Raw genomic sequence first — 17,438 nt, 5'->3', positions numbered from 1 at the left:
ACCGTTGCTCAGCAACATAAGAAATTGTTTTAAAAATTATAATTCTGAAGTTCTTACCAGCTAGTAGTAGTATGAAAGTTTTGCCACTAAAGAATTTCTTCAAATTATCTAATTCCGTGAATTAGAAATAAAATTTATGTTCTACTAAGATTGCCTGTTTTGTTAATTACTGCAAAATACATTACAGTCTTAATTAATTGGAGGTTCCACCGAGATACTGGAAATAAGAAGTGCAATTATCAATTTCGATGGTGCTGGTCTCCTAATCCCAGAAATTTGCTCAATTGAACAAGTTTGCTAATACCAATTGCCAATTTTGTTTATTTCAAGGAGAAATGGATGTAAGAAGTCTGCCATTTTAAAGTCAGATTTGAAGCGGATCATTCAAAGGTTATCTTCTGTTCTTCTATAACTTGTGTCCGAGCAAAAAATTGTCAAAAATAGGATATTGCTGATCTCTGAAGATAAGATTAACTTTTATTGAATTTTAATACTTTGTTTCAGAATTATAGTTTATCGTGTAATAGGATATTGCTGATCTCTGAAGATTAGATTAACTTTTATTGAATTTTAATACTTTGTTTCAGAATTATAGTTTATCGTGTAAGATTTTGTTTAAAATAACTGACACTAAAAATATTCAGCTTAAATTTATAATTGATATTTGTGGCAAAGAAGTATTTTAAAATTATTATTTATGCTTTACTTTTATTTGTACTGAATTTTTATGTTGATAATTGATATGTGTAAGCCATCCCGGCGTTTATAAAAAAATAAAATAAAAATAAAAGAACTGCTAGCTGAGTTTTGAATTTGTTGCCAAGCAGGTGCGTGGAAAATAAGTAGCAACGTCAAACTGACGTAGTGTGATTTGATTATACTGCAGAATTGGCAAAAGTCTTTTCTTAGTTGTCGCCATCCAAGCGTGTCGTAGATATTAAGGTCATCCCAACGTATTACAGATTATATATTCTAAAAGTTGTATTGCCAAACTGGCAAAAATTGTTTTTGTTATCGGCAACCAGGCGTGGAGATAGATAGAAAATCGTCAAACTGACGTGGGTAAAATTTCATTGTATTGCCTAACTGGCAAAGGTATTTATATAGTTATATAGCTAACGAGGCTTGTGAATAGGGAGTTAAAACGTCACCCCGACGTAGTATTATATTATTTAGTGCCAACCTGGCAAAGTTGTTTAAATAATTCTCTCCAATTGGATAGTGTGAATTTTGTATTTGAGAAATTAAGTCTCGCCAGAAATTATACATTTTTAGTACAAGTACGATCTTTTAGATTCAATTTCAAAAGGAAGCCTAATAAAAGTAACTTGTGTCAACATGTCATTCTTAGCTAGGAGTAAAAAAAACAGGATATAAAAGTACTAGCAGGACAGATAGGTTTAACCGTGAAACCTGAATTTAAGATTGCTCAGTTGCATAAAATGATTGCTGAAAGTCCCGGTTATGATGAGGAGTTTACTCGAGAACTATTGGCTGCAATTAGAGAAGAAAGGGAAAGAAAAGAAGAACGCGAAAGAGGAGAAAGAGAATGTGAAAGAGAAGAAAAAGAAAAAGAATGCAAAAACTGATCAAGGTACCTCCTTTATGAGCAATCTATCCATTGAATTTGTAGAAAAAATTGGAATAAAAGTAACTAGAAGCTCAGTACACCATCTGCAGAACAATTATGTTAAAAGATTTCACCGAACAATCAAACGAATTTTAAAAGCTTTATGTATCGAAGCAGCCCCTTAGTGGGAGAAACTAGTTCCCGCAGCTCTATTTGCTTTAAAAACAAAAACGCACGAGACTACGGGATTTACACCTGTAGAATTAGTATATGGCCAAAATCTCAGAACACCTGTAACATTATTATATGAACGATGGATGAATCCTGAAGACGAAGGAAATAATGTTGTTGAATACGTTTTTCAATTGATAAATCGGTTAAAAAGGTGCAAAGAGCTGGCTACAGATAAAATGCTGGAAATGCAAACCAAAAGAAAAGTGTGATAAAATCGTAAAGCTATTAAAAGAGAATTCTCTGAAGGAGATTTAGTATTAGTTGTATCAATGAATAAACCAAACAGACTAGCAATTGAATAGAAAGCTCCTCAGAAGGTTGAGAAGAAATTATCCGAAACTAATTATGTTGCGAGTTTCGAAGGAAAAAAGACTTTAATCAAGTCTACCATGTTAAAATGCTAAAACCTTATCATAGGCGAGCAGAATCGGTTAACCTTATGATTGCAGAAGATGAATCTGAAATGGAAAATATGGAAGAAAATTTCCCAACAATTGACTCGGAACCAACATTATTTGATTTTGAGGACATTAAAGAAAACAGTTCCTTAAGTGATAAGCTAAATGAACAACAGATTCAAGAATTATATGATATGCTGCTGATGGTTTCAAAAATCTTTTCTAATAAGCCTGGAAAAACTCATTTAATAATGCATGATATTCAATTGACAGAAAACACTCCAATCCACTGTAAACCATACAGAATGTCACCTAGACAAACGGATATATTAAAAACGGAAATTGATAAAATGCTTCAGCATAAAATAATTGAAATATGAGATTCAGATTACACTTCTCCTATGATTTTAGTGGAAGTAGCAGGGAGGGATCCAAGACCTTGTATCGACTATAGAAAATTGAATAAGTTGACAAAAACACAATTCTTTCCCTTGCCTAACATTGAACAACAAGTAGAAACGGTAGCAGGCGCAAAATATATAACTCTTTCGGATTTAACAAAGCGATACTGGCAAATACCTTTAACACTTAATGCTCAAAGATTAGCCCCTTTTGTTACAAGTTTTGGCACATTTAGACCTCTACGGATGCCTTTTGGACTTAAAAATGCACCATTTTCATTTAGTAAAATGATGGCCGAAACCCTTCACGGTTGTGAAAACTTTGCTGTTCCATATTTAGATGATGTGGCAATCTTTTCAAACACCTGGGAAGAACATCTAAATCACCTGAAAGCCGTTTTCACCAAAATAAAGGATGCTGGTTTAACTATTAAACCTATAAAATGTAAATTTGCTCAAGATAGAGACAAATATCTAGGAAATATTGGCGGCCGTGGTATATGAATGCCAAGTGAAGTGAAAGTAAAAGCTATTCTTGATTTTCCAGTGCCATTCACAAAAAGTCAAGTCAGAGCATTTTTAGGATTAGCGGGAATTATAATCATTACATTCCCATGTTCTCATCTATAGCAGCACCTTTAAAAGAAACTTTGAAAGGAAACTTAAAGAAAGGGAAATTAAATTGGACAGAAGAGTGCACAAAAGCATTTGAAGAGCTAAAGGAGAAACTGTCTCAAAGGCCCATACTACATGCACCTATGCACCTGATTTCGATTAAGGAGTTTATTTACCTGAGTAAGAAGTTTACAGAAACTGAAAAAAGTACTCTACCAAAGAAAAGAAATGTGCGGTCATAATATTTGCTGTAAAGAAACTTCAATGTTATTTAGACGGGCATACTATATTCCTCATCATGACTGATCACAATCCCTTAGTTTGGCTCAAAAATAATGTGAGTCTAAATCCATGACTTATGAGATGGGCATTAGTACTACAACTCTACAATTACACGGTCACTCATCAAAGTGGTAAAAACCATAAAAATGTAGACGCATTAAGTCATACTCCTTGGCCCGATTAAATAATTTGTTTCTCTATATAGATTTTTAAAAAAATTGTTTTTGTTCCTTCCTCTCTTCCTCAGTGTATGTTATGTTATTTCTTGTTTAATTCTTCTTAAAATTCTTTTATTTCAATTCTGTATTGTGCTGATCTTGTTGTTTTGAAAAAAAAACGTAAACTTATAAAAAAATATAAATTAAAGATTATCTGGAGAGGGAAGAGGTTCTAATATCTTGTTATTTAATAAAATTATTTATTATTTAATTAATTTATTGTTGAAGTGGCAACGCCATATTTGTATTATGTAACCGTTGCTCAGCACTGCAAGAAATTGTTTTAAAAATTAGAATTGTGAAGTTCTTAAAGTTAAGTAGTAGTACGAAAGTTTTGCCGCTAAAGAATTTCTTCAAATTATCTATTTCCGTGAACTAGAAATAAAATGTATGTTCTACTAAGAAGATTGCCTGTTTTGTTAATTACTGCAAAATACATTACAACGTATTTGGCTATGCATCATGAGCTTGGCGACTAACGACAAGTTGTTCCATTAAATTTTATCTTGCTTCTAATGCGCACTGAGACAATTAGGCCTGAATTGCATTAGCTTAATTATTTATTATATTTATGTATATTTCTTTCCCATGCTTGAGGCTTGAGTTCTAAATAAATTCCCATATATTTAAGCTTTACTGAGGACCGACACTAATATCTTACCGCCTTACTGCAGTAATGAGGGCCAACACTATATATCTTACCGCCCGATGCAGTCTCTGTGGGTCCTAAATTATGCGACTCGGCACGGCCATACGAGCCTTGGCACTGGTTCTGCGTTTATGCGAAAAACAAATAAGTTATTCTTAATTCAAATAGCCCTAAACATAATCTTTAGGTCTATGAGTATCATCAACAAAATCTACTTTCAGCATAGAGAAAGAAATTTTTGGTAAATTTTTCCTCAACATATTTTATCGCATTTATCTGAAATCTGTAACCATAGCCAAGCGTACTGTCAACATAAAAGGTTACCACACGCCTTTATTCTTCAAATGCTAACATAAAAAAATTCTTTAGGCATCGCTACATGAGTCACTACTCAAGTTGTTATGTTTTGATAAACCTGCAGTAATGAAAGGAAAAGTATAATAAATAATGATTCACCAGGTTGGCATCAGATCAACAATATAGCTATGTCAAATGTTTCAGTTTGAGAATGTGTGCCAAGCAAATATGCAACTACAGAATCAAATTACTGATCATACAAACTTATACTAAAAAAAAATTGTTTATTCAGTAACAAGGTATTTTGGTACTTTTCCATTTTGCCGGCGCAAGCGATAAAATCGCCAATAATGGTACAACCGATGCCAAACGGAATATTCTCGCTGGTAACCTTTTACGCCTCATTTTCAAAACGTCGCAGCTTTTTCGTATCAGATTGATTGTTTCTTTCAATACTGGCATATAATTACATAGAATTTTTATCAGATAGTTCAGTTTTATGTCCAAGGCCGTTTTCGGTAATTAAGTCAATTAGGGTGCAATCACAGCTCTTACCCGAAGCCGAAAATATAGAAAAGGAAAGTCATGGGTTAAATTCATCAATGAGAATGCATTAGTGAAGTAAAGCACTGCAGTTTTACATAATTTCTCAGTAAGCTATTCATACGCATTGAAATATTTCTTGCATTTAAACTTGTGTTTCAAATTAAGATTTAACTTGAAATTAATGTAGATAATTACTGAGAGCATTAGATTTTTGTAAAGTAGTTTACGTGAGATGAGATCGCTTGGGGTCACGTGATACGAACCGGCGAATTAGGATGTTGAACCATGAAAGCATAGTAAATTCTTAAATTAATGTCTTTTTACAAATTTATTGTCTTCATTTATTGGCTTTTTACAAAGTTTTAAGCGATATTAAAATGTTTATGCCTTCAAAAAATGAATTCTTAGAACTAAAATTTTTTAAATATTTTTTGTGTATACTGTATGTTGTCGGCAATAAAGTCTGCTTGGCGAGATTTGCGCCGGCGAAGCAGAAAAGTACCGGTATTTTATTTAGTGTCAAAGTGAAATTAAGAATCGAGACTCTCCAGATGTTTTCTTATGCGAGGAGGGGAAATCAAATCCACATGCTTAAAGCTTAGGAGAAAATTTTTATTGGTGGTTTTGAGGTACAGATTTTAGATCATTTCGTATAATGGACGTCCGGATTTTGGACTTTGTACTGTACTAAATACACATAAAAGATACAATTCCAGCATATGCTAAAAAACATTTTACTGTGAATTACCTATTTGGATGAGGGACTCTAGTTGGTCCTCCCACTCTTCCAGCATGTCCAGCTGCAGGTGCACTCTTTGGGACTGAAAAGAATAAAATCAGAATTAAAGTGCTATATAAGTAATTTTTGCATTTAAATGAAAACTTCAGTAAATTTCAAAGCATTAATTTCATATAAGCCCTAACACATATATTCTTTGCTTTCTAAGTTTCCACCACTGTAATGTTACAAGAAATCTGCAGTTGTACTTGTGTTTGCTTACCAAAAGAAATCCTAAAAAGAGTTTTGCTTACACCAGGGCTTCTGTACAGCATTAGACAATGCACGTACAACTTACGGACCACGAAACGAGAAACTTGCATAGTAGAGATGTTGGCCAACAGAAGAGAGTCTTTCAAAATATATCTTATCTCAATCCAGTTCATTATAGCATTGTTTTTTGAACTGCTTTCAAATAAATTTCATTACTCTGGATTGTGGAAGGACAGGCATAGAAAGCTGTTTAAACTGCAAATTAACAATGGAGACACTTTTTTAATGTGATATGAAAATATCCCACAACGAATGTTTCTTTTAAACCTGTAAATTGTACCATTTGTCTTAACAGGAGATTTCTGCACCTACTTCAAATCAGAATCCTGAGTGGAAAGGATTTCACATTAAAGCATTAAAGCATCGTATGATGAGCCACAGCAAGATGGAAAGCCAGTGAACAATAAATCTTAACATTCAACATTCCAGTGAGCTAAGGGAGCTAAGAAGTAACCACCAAATATGGTTCCAAGAGATAGGAAAAGTTTATGGACATACTGGTCGATGTTATTCACAAGTTCACTTTAAAGAATGACCCTTATCTGCTACTAAAGGCCTCTTTGAAAAGGTGATAAAATGACACACAGCTGCAAAGAAAGCTTCCAATGGATCCAAGCTTTGACTGGACAAATGCACAACCAAGCTTTCTTCCCAAAGAAATGCAGATTCGGCCCAGAGACAGCTAATCCATGACTTTGGATCTGGAGAGACTATGGCACTCAATACAATTTAGTGACACACAATCAAATAATTAAGTTAATTAAGTCATAACAATTTAATAAACAATGTGGCCTGTCCAGAACTTTAAGTATGATAGAAATAGAAGTCGAAAATGTTGAATATTAAATACGATAAAATAATTTAACTTTGATCATCTTTAAAAATGAAGTATACTAACAAAAAAAGAGAACTTTTCTATCTAAAACTGGTGGCCTGTAGGCTACACGTGACTCCCTGAAGCAATTTCGCATGCTTTGCTAATATATTCCGAGTAATTTAATTAACATTATTATGACAAGATTTTTTCAAGATTTTAATGATTCACAGTCCACTTTTAAATTATTTTACTTCTTAAAAATAGGTATGAGAATTTCCCAAAAAATTCACACACAGAACTAATTTATTTAATAAAATTCATATAAATATATTTAGTTCGTATAAATTTTTCAAACATTTCAAGCTACAGACATGACTAAATTTTATTCATACTTAACAAAAAATAAAACATCCTCTGTTGTGAATTTTTGTAAAAAGAAAAATCACTTTGTTTGAGTGTACATTTATGAGTAAACATTTTTCCTACACAGTTGAAAATTAATAAGAAAAAATGAGACTAACTGATGCCTCAAATCTGTAGCCAGAAATACTTGGAAATAATTCTTAAATCCTTTATTTTCAGTTTAAGTAAGTTAGGCATTGAAATATACTAGAATTATTTGGAATAAGAAAAATGCTTTCAAATTGTGCAATCAATTTATGTTTGAGACCACTGCTTTTACATGGCATCTACAGTAAATCAAATGGATAATGTGTTAAAAAAGTTTTATTATGATTATACATACCTGCAGCACGACAGTCCCCGAGGCCTCCCCTGTTAAAGGGAAAAAAAAATGAATCAAGATATTATCTGAAATTTAAAGAAAAATATATACTGATTTCAAATTTTAAAAAAAGCTCTTTTTCCTACAGATAATATTTGTAGTCAAATATAACAGCCATCGTTTTAAATATGAATGGCAAGAGCAATTTGCGACATGTAAAATTCCAAAGTGCAGAAACAATAGTGAACATATTTTGAACATTTTTAGGGGTTTTGTTTAAAGGAATGACAACTAATGCTTTAAAGAATTAGTTATCAAAATGATTTGTTCATTTCACCATGGGCAGCTAAAAGGAAAAAATAAAAGTTACTTTTTTTTAGACTAACTCAAAAATATATTATTAACCCTCTAAGCGGCAAATATTTTTCGTGATATCTGAAAAAACTTATATATACTTGCATATAGGGCGATACATCAAGAGTATAGAAATACAGGTATGAAATACCAGAAGAGTTTTTACATTAAAATAAAAAAAAAATCATTTGTACTCACAGAAGTTTTGAGAAATTTGTGCTTTTTTAGCAAAAACCTCAGAGGGTTAATATTACTGCGACTTAAAAAACCAATTCCAAACATTTTACATTTTCTTGGGGGTGGGGGATAGAGAATCAAGTCTCATATTTTGGAAATAATAATAGCAGATAATAGCCGTTTTCTACATTAGAAATATATACCTTACATTACGTAAAATTCTAATACACAGAAACATACTTTTGATAGCAAATTCTAATCTCTAAACCCGTAGTTCCTAATCTATGTTCTATATGTACTTCCCAGAGGCTCCTAATCAATCCAGGAAAATAATGCTCAGCTGTTCTTCGGAACAACACATACCAGAAATTTCTCGCTTTGATAAGGAAAAGTATAATAAATAATTATTTGCCAGGTTGGCATCAGATCAACAATGTATCTATCAGAATTCTGGAAATCAGATTGAAGCATCTCAAAGCTTAACCTCACATAAATATAGTTTTGCTGTCTGTTTTACTACTTTCACACTAGGGGATGAAAGATGGCACACACAATGTTCTATTTCATAATCATGCACTTCAAAGGCCTGTTTTAAAAAAACCAAACCTAGAAGTGGGGAGCGCCATCTTGAAAAGTAGTTGATCTCTGTGAATAAGGTATAGAAAAAAACATGGACATGATCGGTCTGGATATTTTCAATTTCCCGTGTAAAATACCAAGTGCGGTATGGATATTTTGAACTTCCCATGTAAAATAGCAAGTGGTCAAGTCAACTACTAGGAAATAGTGGAGATACTGCACACCATACATAAAGGCCATCACTTTCATAATTCATAGTCAGCAAGACATACAGACATAAATGATTCTTTGAGCATTCTCAAAACATCAATAATAAATGAAATAGAATGTTTGGAAAGTAAAAAAGGCTATGGGATTTTAGCACCCCGTCCATTTGTCCAACGCAGACATCATGTCCCGATTTCTCCATCTAACGGTCTATGACAATCACATAATTGACAAAAATTGGATCATTCCTTTTAAAGTTATCAAAGATTTCCCGAAAACAGAAAACTATTTATGTATTCAGACATTTTTTGGGGAATTCTTTATTTCTATAGGAAATTTTTAAATCATGCTGCTGAATTTCAGCTACCTTTGAAAGGTACACTCAGAAAAATGACAAGATACTGTTAGATTGGTCATAAGACAATGGAAACAGCATATGAAACAAGTTACAAATTTAGTACATCCAGACCCCAAAAAAGAATTTTTTTCTTATGTGTGATGCCTGAGGACAACACATAGGCACTTGAGTCCCGTGAACCACTAATATTCTTTTCCAGAAAATTCAGTGATACTGAACAGAAATATGATTCATAGGACAGAGAGGTTTCGACGATATTAGCCGCTATTAAATACTTCAGATATTTTCTTGTCACTCAGTTTTTATTTCATAAATGATACAATAACTTGCTTGTCTCTAGGACAAATACTTCCACAGAAGGAAATTATGCAAAATTCTACCAGTTCTTAGGCTTCACTGCATCTGAAGCATCACGATTTTATTGAAACTTTTATTACCATTATAAGATTAATTAAAGCCAACTACTAGGAAATAGTACTCTAACCACCTAGTTAAAAAAGAAGAAGAAAATGACAGTAAATATCCAATATCAGGGTTCGAACACATTTCTGCACACAGAAATTAACGACTTTTAAGGACCATTAATGAAAAAATTAAGGACCTATGAGCAAAAGGGAAATGAATAAATTCAATTAAAAATATTATCTATGTCTAAATTTCCTTTCTGTAATGCCATTGTAAAAATAAAATAGATTCCTATGTATTATTAATAAACATGAATTAATTAACTTAATTATAAAGTTTGAGAATAAAATAAACTTTATGCAATTTATCAAGTAGCATTAAATATTTTAAACTCATAATAGTTGCACATATTTGAAAGAACATAAGTGACATTTACGATTTACTAACAGTTAGCTTTATGTTGATTTTTTTTATGTCTCATTTTGTCACATACTTGGTCAGCCTAGAAGCTTAGTAAATAGCAGGTAGATTTTATGTCAAACAGCATAGGTTAAAATGAGATGTAAGATCATAATCAGCATCATTCATAACAAAAGACTGGATGTTGTCACCGCTGCTGTCTAACTAAAAAGAGACCTGCTGATTAGAACAAACTTGAACTTTATTCGCACATGGTAGTTGTTTATTTAAGTAGAGAAGTTTTATTTGTGCTAAAGCGTTGGGTATTTTGGTTTGCAGTTCAGTTTTTAGAAAATAATTAGATCTTGTTAGACATGAATTTTTTCTGTTTTTACTGTTGCAATGTTGAAGCGTCGAAAATGTTTAACAGAGCATGAAATAGCAGAAATGATGCAAAATATTTCAGATATTGATTCTGAAATTCTGATATTGATTCTGAAAGATTAACTGAAAGACATTTTCCAAAACTTTGTTCAGAAGAGACTGATAAGAAAATGAGACGATGACACTTCGTTTGTTCACATTCCCGGAAAAATCCTCCAAAATGGCAAATAAGTTATTACAAGTGCAAGGAATGTAACGTAGGACTGTGTGTAGATCCCTGTTTTCTAATTTTTCATACGAAAAGAGAATTTTAAGTAATATATTTATATATCAGATGTATAATGTTAAAAGTCATAAAATGGTGGGTAATGAAAATAAAACGTGTAAAATATGCATTTAAACAAGAAATAAGGTAATTAAAGTATATAGTACAAAAATATCTATAAAGCATAAGCCGTTTAAATACTCTATAGAGCATTATTAAACAATGCGTTGATACTTCGGAAATTTCAAGAATTTAGGCTTAGTAGCAAAAAAGCCCCCGGCCCTGGACAGACGCTCGCGTAAGACACTGCCGCGATAAGCGCTATCCAGCTCGAAGGGGTTAAGGTTCTAGTATGGGAAGTAAAACAGTCAAATATTATGTTTTCATTGTTCTTCCAGACGTTCTCAGTAAGAAATTCATTGCAAACTTTCTGTAAAATATACCCATAACATGTTGATACCACGGAGACATTTTTCATTTTGTCACATATTTCTCGAGTCTTCTAGAATCGTGGATGTATAAATCTTGCCTTCAAATCCTTCTAAACTTTCCAAGCTGCAATGCCTAAAATCCTAAAGAAAAATTATTGCTACCATTTCTGTAACAGCAAAAAGCCAGAAATCTTTTGGAAAAAAAAAAAGAGGGAAGAAATGTAAAATTAATTTTATGGAGGAAACTGATGCACATTTTGAGAATTTTGAATATTCTGAGATAATTACATGGGAAAAACTCTTACTACGAAAAAATTAAAAAGAAGATATTTTTAATTAATTATACAGCTAATTTTGCTTTTGCTAAGAGCTGTTTCGTAAATTGTGCTTTATGGCATTATACCTTGTTTATTTTTCAGATTCAAAAATATTGTATAATAAGTTGCCAAAATAAAACTTCATAATGTGACAGCGAAAAATAAAAATGTTTCATTTCAATGTTATTTTTTAAATATAATTTCAATATATTACCATTATTTTACTGAAATTTATAAATGTTACAATGTTTTAAAAAAAAATCGTCAAAAAATTCTCGGGTCTCGGAATTAAAATGTTTCTATATAAACCGATCTTAAAATAGCCAAAATGTTGAAAAGTCACCAAATTTAGAACCGTTTAATAAAAGAATTCACATCCCCAAAAGCAAAAATTTTAAAAGCTCTTCATTAGAAAAAATAACTTTCGAAATGCTTATGTTTTACTTCTTGCTTAAACTCAAATATCCCATCATTTATATTAGAAACAAATTATGTCTCATGAACCCATTCAAAAGATAACCATATTATATGTCAGTGAATCACCAAAAATATTCCTCCAAAATGCTAATTCACACTCAAAATGGCAGTCGTAAAAACTGACAGAAATTTCAGATCATTCAAATTAAGGACCTTCTGCTCATTTTGGCCAAAATCAAGGACTTTTAAGGACTCTTAAGCACCGTACGAACTCTGAATATTAAAAGATTCAATTTCAGCATATGCCAAAAAACATTTTTACTCTTATTTACCTGACGTGGCGGAGCTCTCCAGAATGCTCCTTATTCCGGCCACGTGGTCCAGCAGAATTTGGAGGCCGACAGCCTGAAAAGGATAATATCAGAATTAGAGTGCTATATAAATTATTTTTACATTTAAATAAAAATTTTAGTAAATTAGAAAGCATTTTATTGTACTTCATATAATCTCTAACACATATATTCTTTGCTTTATAATAGTTTACACCACTGTGATTGATTACCAATGATTTGGTAATCTGTGATCGATTACCAAACCACTGTGATTTGTGTTTGATTACCAAAAAGAAAAAAAAGTGTTTTTCTCACACCAGGGCTTCTGTACAGCATTAGAAAATGCAAACGGGAAACAAAAAACTGGAAACTTATATAATACAGATGCTGAACAACATAAGAGAATCTTTCAAAATATATTTTTTTTCCAAACCAGTTCACTAAAGCGTTGTTTACTGAACAGGTTTGAAATAAAATTCATTACTTTGGATAATGGAAAAACTGGCGTAAAAAGCCGATTAAAATGCAAATTATCTCATAAAATGAGTGATTCTTTCAAACCTGCTTACTTCAGCCATTTTTTATAGTAACAGCAGATTTTTGCAGGATTCTGCATTAAAATATCATATGATGAACCATAGCAAGATGAAATGCCAGTTATCAATATATCCTACTAGCCAACATTGAAGTGAGCTAAGTAACACTCCCAAATATGATTCCAAGAGACAGGAAGCATTTATAGACATATTGGTCACAGTCATTCACAAGTTAACAGTTCAAAAGAATGACCCTTATCTGCAAATAATAACCCCTCTGAACAGGTGACAAAATGCCTCACAGCTACAAATAAAGTGTCCAATGGCTATTACAAGAAGCTTACACAAAGAATTTACATCTTTCCATGTGGAGGTTAGGATTTAAGGTACTGGACTTAAAAATTTCGAGACTGCACAAATGCACAGACAAGTATTCTTCCATTAGAAATCCAGATTTTGCCCAGAGACGGCTAATCCACGACTTCTGATCTGGAGAGAATGTGCAATTTAATGCAACACAATCTAAAAAGAACTCATTTGGTTGAAGCTGCATGTTTGTTTCAGCAGATATGGATGTATGAACTTCTAAATCATTCAGACTGGATTCCTCTTATGGTTTAAATTGTACACAGAAGAAATTTTTAAAATCTTGGTAATGCCTTGCAGTGCTGCCATTGGCGCTTCCACTCTTTCTGTACATCAAAATTGCCAACTTCGGGAACTGAACACATGAGGATGAAATAACAGAGCATCAGAATCTAGTAGAATATAGACGGGATACATTGTTGATAAAACTTTTAACTTCAGCTACTTTCAGTAGGGAAAGAGAAAAATCTCCCATAACCTCATATATCAAGTAATCGATTCAATTTCTCACAGACGTGAAACCTAGTGTCTCGCTGATTCAACGTGTCTACAATCTTTATTAAATTAAATCTTACAGAATTCCTTAATGCATACCTCTTTTTTATCTGAAAGATATGGGTAAAAATGAGTTTTCTGTAATAGATATGTTTCCTACAATTTTATTCCTTTCTTACATTTTTATTTAGTTCTGACTTTCATAAACATATTTAACAGCATGCAGCATATTTATCAGCAGCTATCTCTTTATTCAAATAGCTTGTCCTCTTATCAGCTGAGCAGTGTACATAACGGTGCATTTTCTTTATACTGATGCCAGTTTTATTAAATAATGAAATTATGAACAAGAAAGAAAAAAGGGAGGAAAATTGAAACAGTTCAAATTTAACAATTGCTCAAAAGGGATCATTCTAAATTTACCACGGTTTATCAGCTAGGACTGTCAACAGACATAGCTCAGGTGGAAGAGCAAAACATGTCATAGGAAATTAGATGAATATCCATTTAAACTGACATGAGAAATATTATGTATTTTCTGTACATTTAAAAAGTGAATATATATATATATATATATAATTGTATAAAAATATTTGTTTAAATGCGATTGATTTAAATAAAAATTCATGAATTAAATGTATTTTTATTTAGATCAATTATGTTAAAAAATTAACGAATAATATTCTTATGAATTGGATCTACTGCTTTTATATCGTTAATTCATAGCAATATTCTTTAGTTCCTTAATTCATAACAATAGAATATATAATGTGGCCTGTGCAGAACTTAAAATGTGATAGAAATAGTCAAAGTGTCGTATATTAAATACAATAAAACATCTCATTTTGATGATTTCTGAAAATGAAGTATATTAACAAAAAAAGAACTTTTCTAAGGCAGTCATCTCAAACTAGTGGCCTGCAAGGTTCAAGTGACCCCGAAAGCAATTTCACGTATCTTATGAATATATATCCACCAACTAAATTGGCATTCTTATGACAGAACTTTGAAGAGAAAGTTCCAGATTTTAACGATTTGGAGTTTTACATCATTTTTTTTTTTTTATAATTCAAAACGAATATGAGTATTGCCCAATCACAAATGGAACTAATTTGCTTAATATAACTCATATAAAGATATTGAATTCATATAACTTTTTTTGGGAAAAGTACATTTTAGGGTACCCCTTGGCGAAACTTGGCGATTTTTTGTGATACACGGATACCGAGTTCATGAAATTCTTTGACTTGTTATTTTGGCTGCTGCTACGAAGCCAAAGAATTGCACAAACTCGGTATATCCATGTACGCATCGACCAATTTCCACTTTAAAAAAAATTCCCAAATTGCACAAAAATGGCATTGTGCACTCCCTTTATCCATGTACACATCGACCTATTCTCACTTAAAAAAAGATCAGAGAATTGCACAAACTATGCTTTATGCACTCCCTTGAGTTTGTCCATGTACACATCGATATATTTTCACTTAAAAAGTCAAAGGAGCACCCAATTCTACAGTAGAGGAAAACAAAGAGTGCATAATCTCAATAAACTACATTTTAAACCAAACAAAATAACATAAAAATGAAAAACCTGTTATGTATATTAGCACTACACAAAGCAAAAATCCCCTTACATTATTTAGAAATTCATTCATCTTCAGTCTGTGGCACACAAAATTCCTTAACAGCATCCAAAAACTTCCTAAAACTATCTGATCTACAATCCGTAAATCAGCGTTGCCACAGAAATTCACAAAAATAAGAGTCAAAAATATACTATATAGTTTCGGACTATGGCTACTAAGTAAACCTACATTTACACAATTAATTCACCCAATTAATGCACTTTTCCACTTTCATTCTAAATCGTACAGAAACTTCAAATTAATCCTACTACATTCAGCCATTATACTGCCTAAACAATGAAACAAGCAATGTACTTCATAAGCAACACACACCACAAAAGCCTTTGCAAAACATCCCATGGTTCAAAATTTCCCGGAATAATGCAAACGATTACGTCCTAATAGGGTTTCCATAAAATTCTACTATTCTGGTTACCATAAATAATACAACAACTTGGCGATAAACCAAACAACAACTTCTCGATAATACAAGGGGTACTTTAAAGTCATCTCCAACCCTTTTTTTAAACATTTCAAGGTACAGATCTGAATAAATATTATTTATACTTATAAAAAAAATATTCTAAGTTGTGAATTTTTGCTACAAGAATAATCACTTTGTTTGAGCATACATTTAGATGTGAAAATTTTTTCTGTGCAGTTGGTAATTAATAAGACAAGAATGAGACTAACTGATGGTTATCAGATGGTGCAGCTCAAATGAGTAGTGAGAAATAAAGAAATTCACTTACTGCTGAACAAATACATGGGTTTTTATTGTATACATCAAAGAGAAACTGGTAATATTCCGTTTTGAGGACCGTAAAATATTGCAGTGAATATGTATGCACAAAAAAGCACAACAATCTAGCAAACATGCCCATTTAACACACACCAAATCCAGCGTACACGCTGATTTCAAACTGTGTAGACAGTTCTATATTTCTGGTTTAATTTTTAAATCCTTTTTTGATATTCTATGGATTTAATAATTTGGGAATTGCCCATGACGAAAAGTCTGCAATAGAATTTTTTCAAAGAAAAGGGGCATCATTAATTACAGAAAATTATGTTTGAACGACCAATGGGATGAAATTAAGCTTTAGCGATAACTTGGTAGAGAAATCCATTCAGTTATGTTTAGCCTTTTTTTATATAAATTATAATAATGAGCTGAAATAGTTATTTACTCCCTTGCTTCCATTCAGTTATGTTAAGCCTTTTTTTATATATATTATAATAATAAAGTGTTATATGAAATTAACCTTTTGTATAAATTAAAACAATCTTTAGGTAGTTATTTCCTATTATACTTCCTTTCTTGCATTAGGGTGGCCACAATTATTTTTGGCAGCACAGGCATCAACAATAGTTTGGCTATTTTTTACAGTCCTCAAAATGGAATAGTACCAGGAAACTCAATAAGTAAATGAAAGAGAATAAGTTCTCATTATTTGTACTCAACTTTTGTCAACTTGGAAATATTTTGTAAACTATTTATTTTTAGCTTAAGTAAGTTATTGATCAATTCAAAATAATTAGATGGCTTGGTTGGTTTATGTGATAATGGCCAAGCCTTGAGTGCTAAGGGGAGGGATTCCTTTGTGGAGGACTTTCCAAGGAAAAGTGGCTCACATGCATGTTACACCTGGGGAAAGCCAGGAAAACGCCCATGCAGTATGTGGGATTCCGATCTCTGACTGAACTACCAACGTTCAGTGCCTTTACTGCTCGGCAGCTGGTGGGCTGAACATAATTAGAATAATTTAGAATAAGCTGCTTTCATATTTTGCATTAGGTGCAAATTCAATGTATGTTTGAGACCACTGCTCTTAGAAGACAGCTTCCACAGAAAATCAAATGGATAATGTCTCAGAATAGTTTTATTATAATTATACAAACCTCCTCTGTCGACCTGCCTTCAGTGTGCCCTACAAAAGAAAAGAATTAATATATTATCTGAAATTAAAAAAAACATACATACTG

At 32.1% G+C, this 17,438-nt stretch overlaps 1 protein-coding gene across 1 annotated transcript in view; it reads right to left on the bottom strand.

Annotated features, from left to right (window-relative positions):
• Nucleotides 1–17,438, bottom strand: part of LOC146995585 (uncharacterized) — a 518,442-nt gene that overhangs the window by 441,959 nt on the left and 59,045 nt on the right. The window contains exons 3-6 of the mRNA XM_085823152.1: nt 17,355–17,383; nt 12,428–12,500; nt 7,824–7,852; nt 5,959–6,031 (exon numbers count right to left, since the gene is read on the bottom strand). Of these exons, the coding sequence (XP_085679278.1) occupies nt 5,959–6,031; nt 7,824–7,852; nt 12,428–12,500; nt 17,355–17,383 (204 nt within the window). The remainder of the gene's footprint in view (nt 1–5,958; nt 6,032–7,823; nt 7,853–12,427; nt 12,501–17,354; nt 17,384–17,438) is intronic.

Source organism: Stegodyphus dumicola, chromosome 9 (assembly GCF_044657685.1).
Source record: "Stegodyphus dumicola isolate Sdum_Otavi_A_Nest chromosome 9, ASM4465768v1".
In the NCBI taxonomy this organism is placed as follows: Eukaryota; Metazoa; Arthropoda; class Arachnida; order Araneae; family Eresidae; genus Stegodyphus; species Stegodyphus dumicola.
This window is presented reverse-complemented; position numbering and strand designations above follow the sequence as displayed.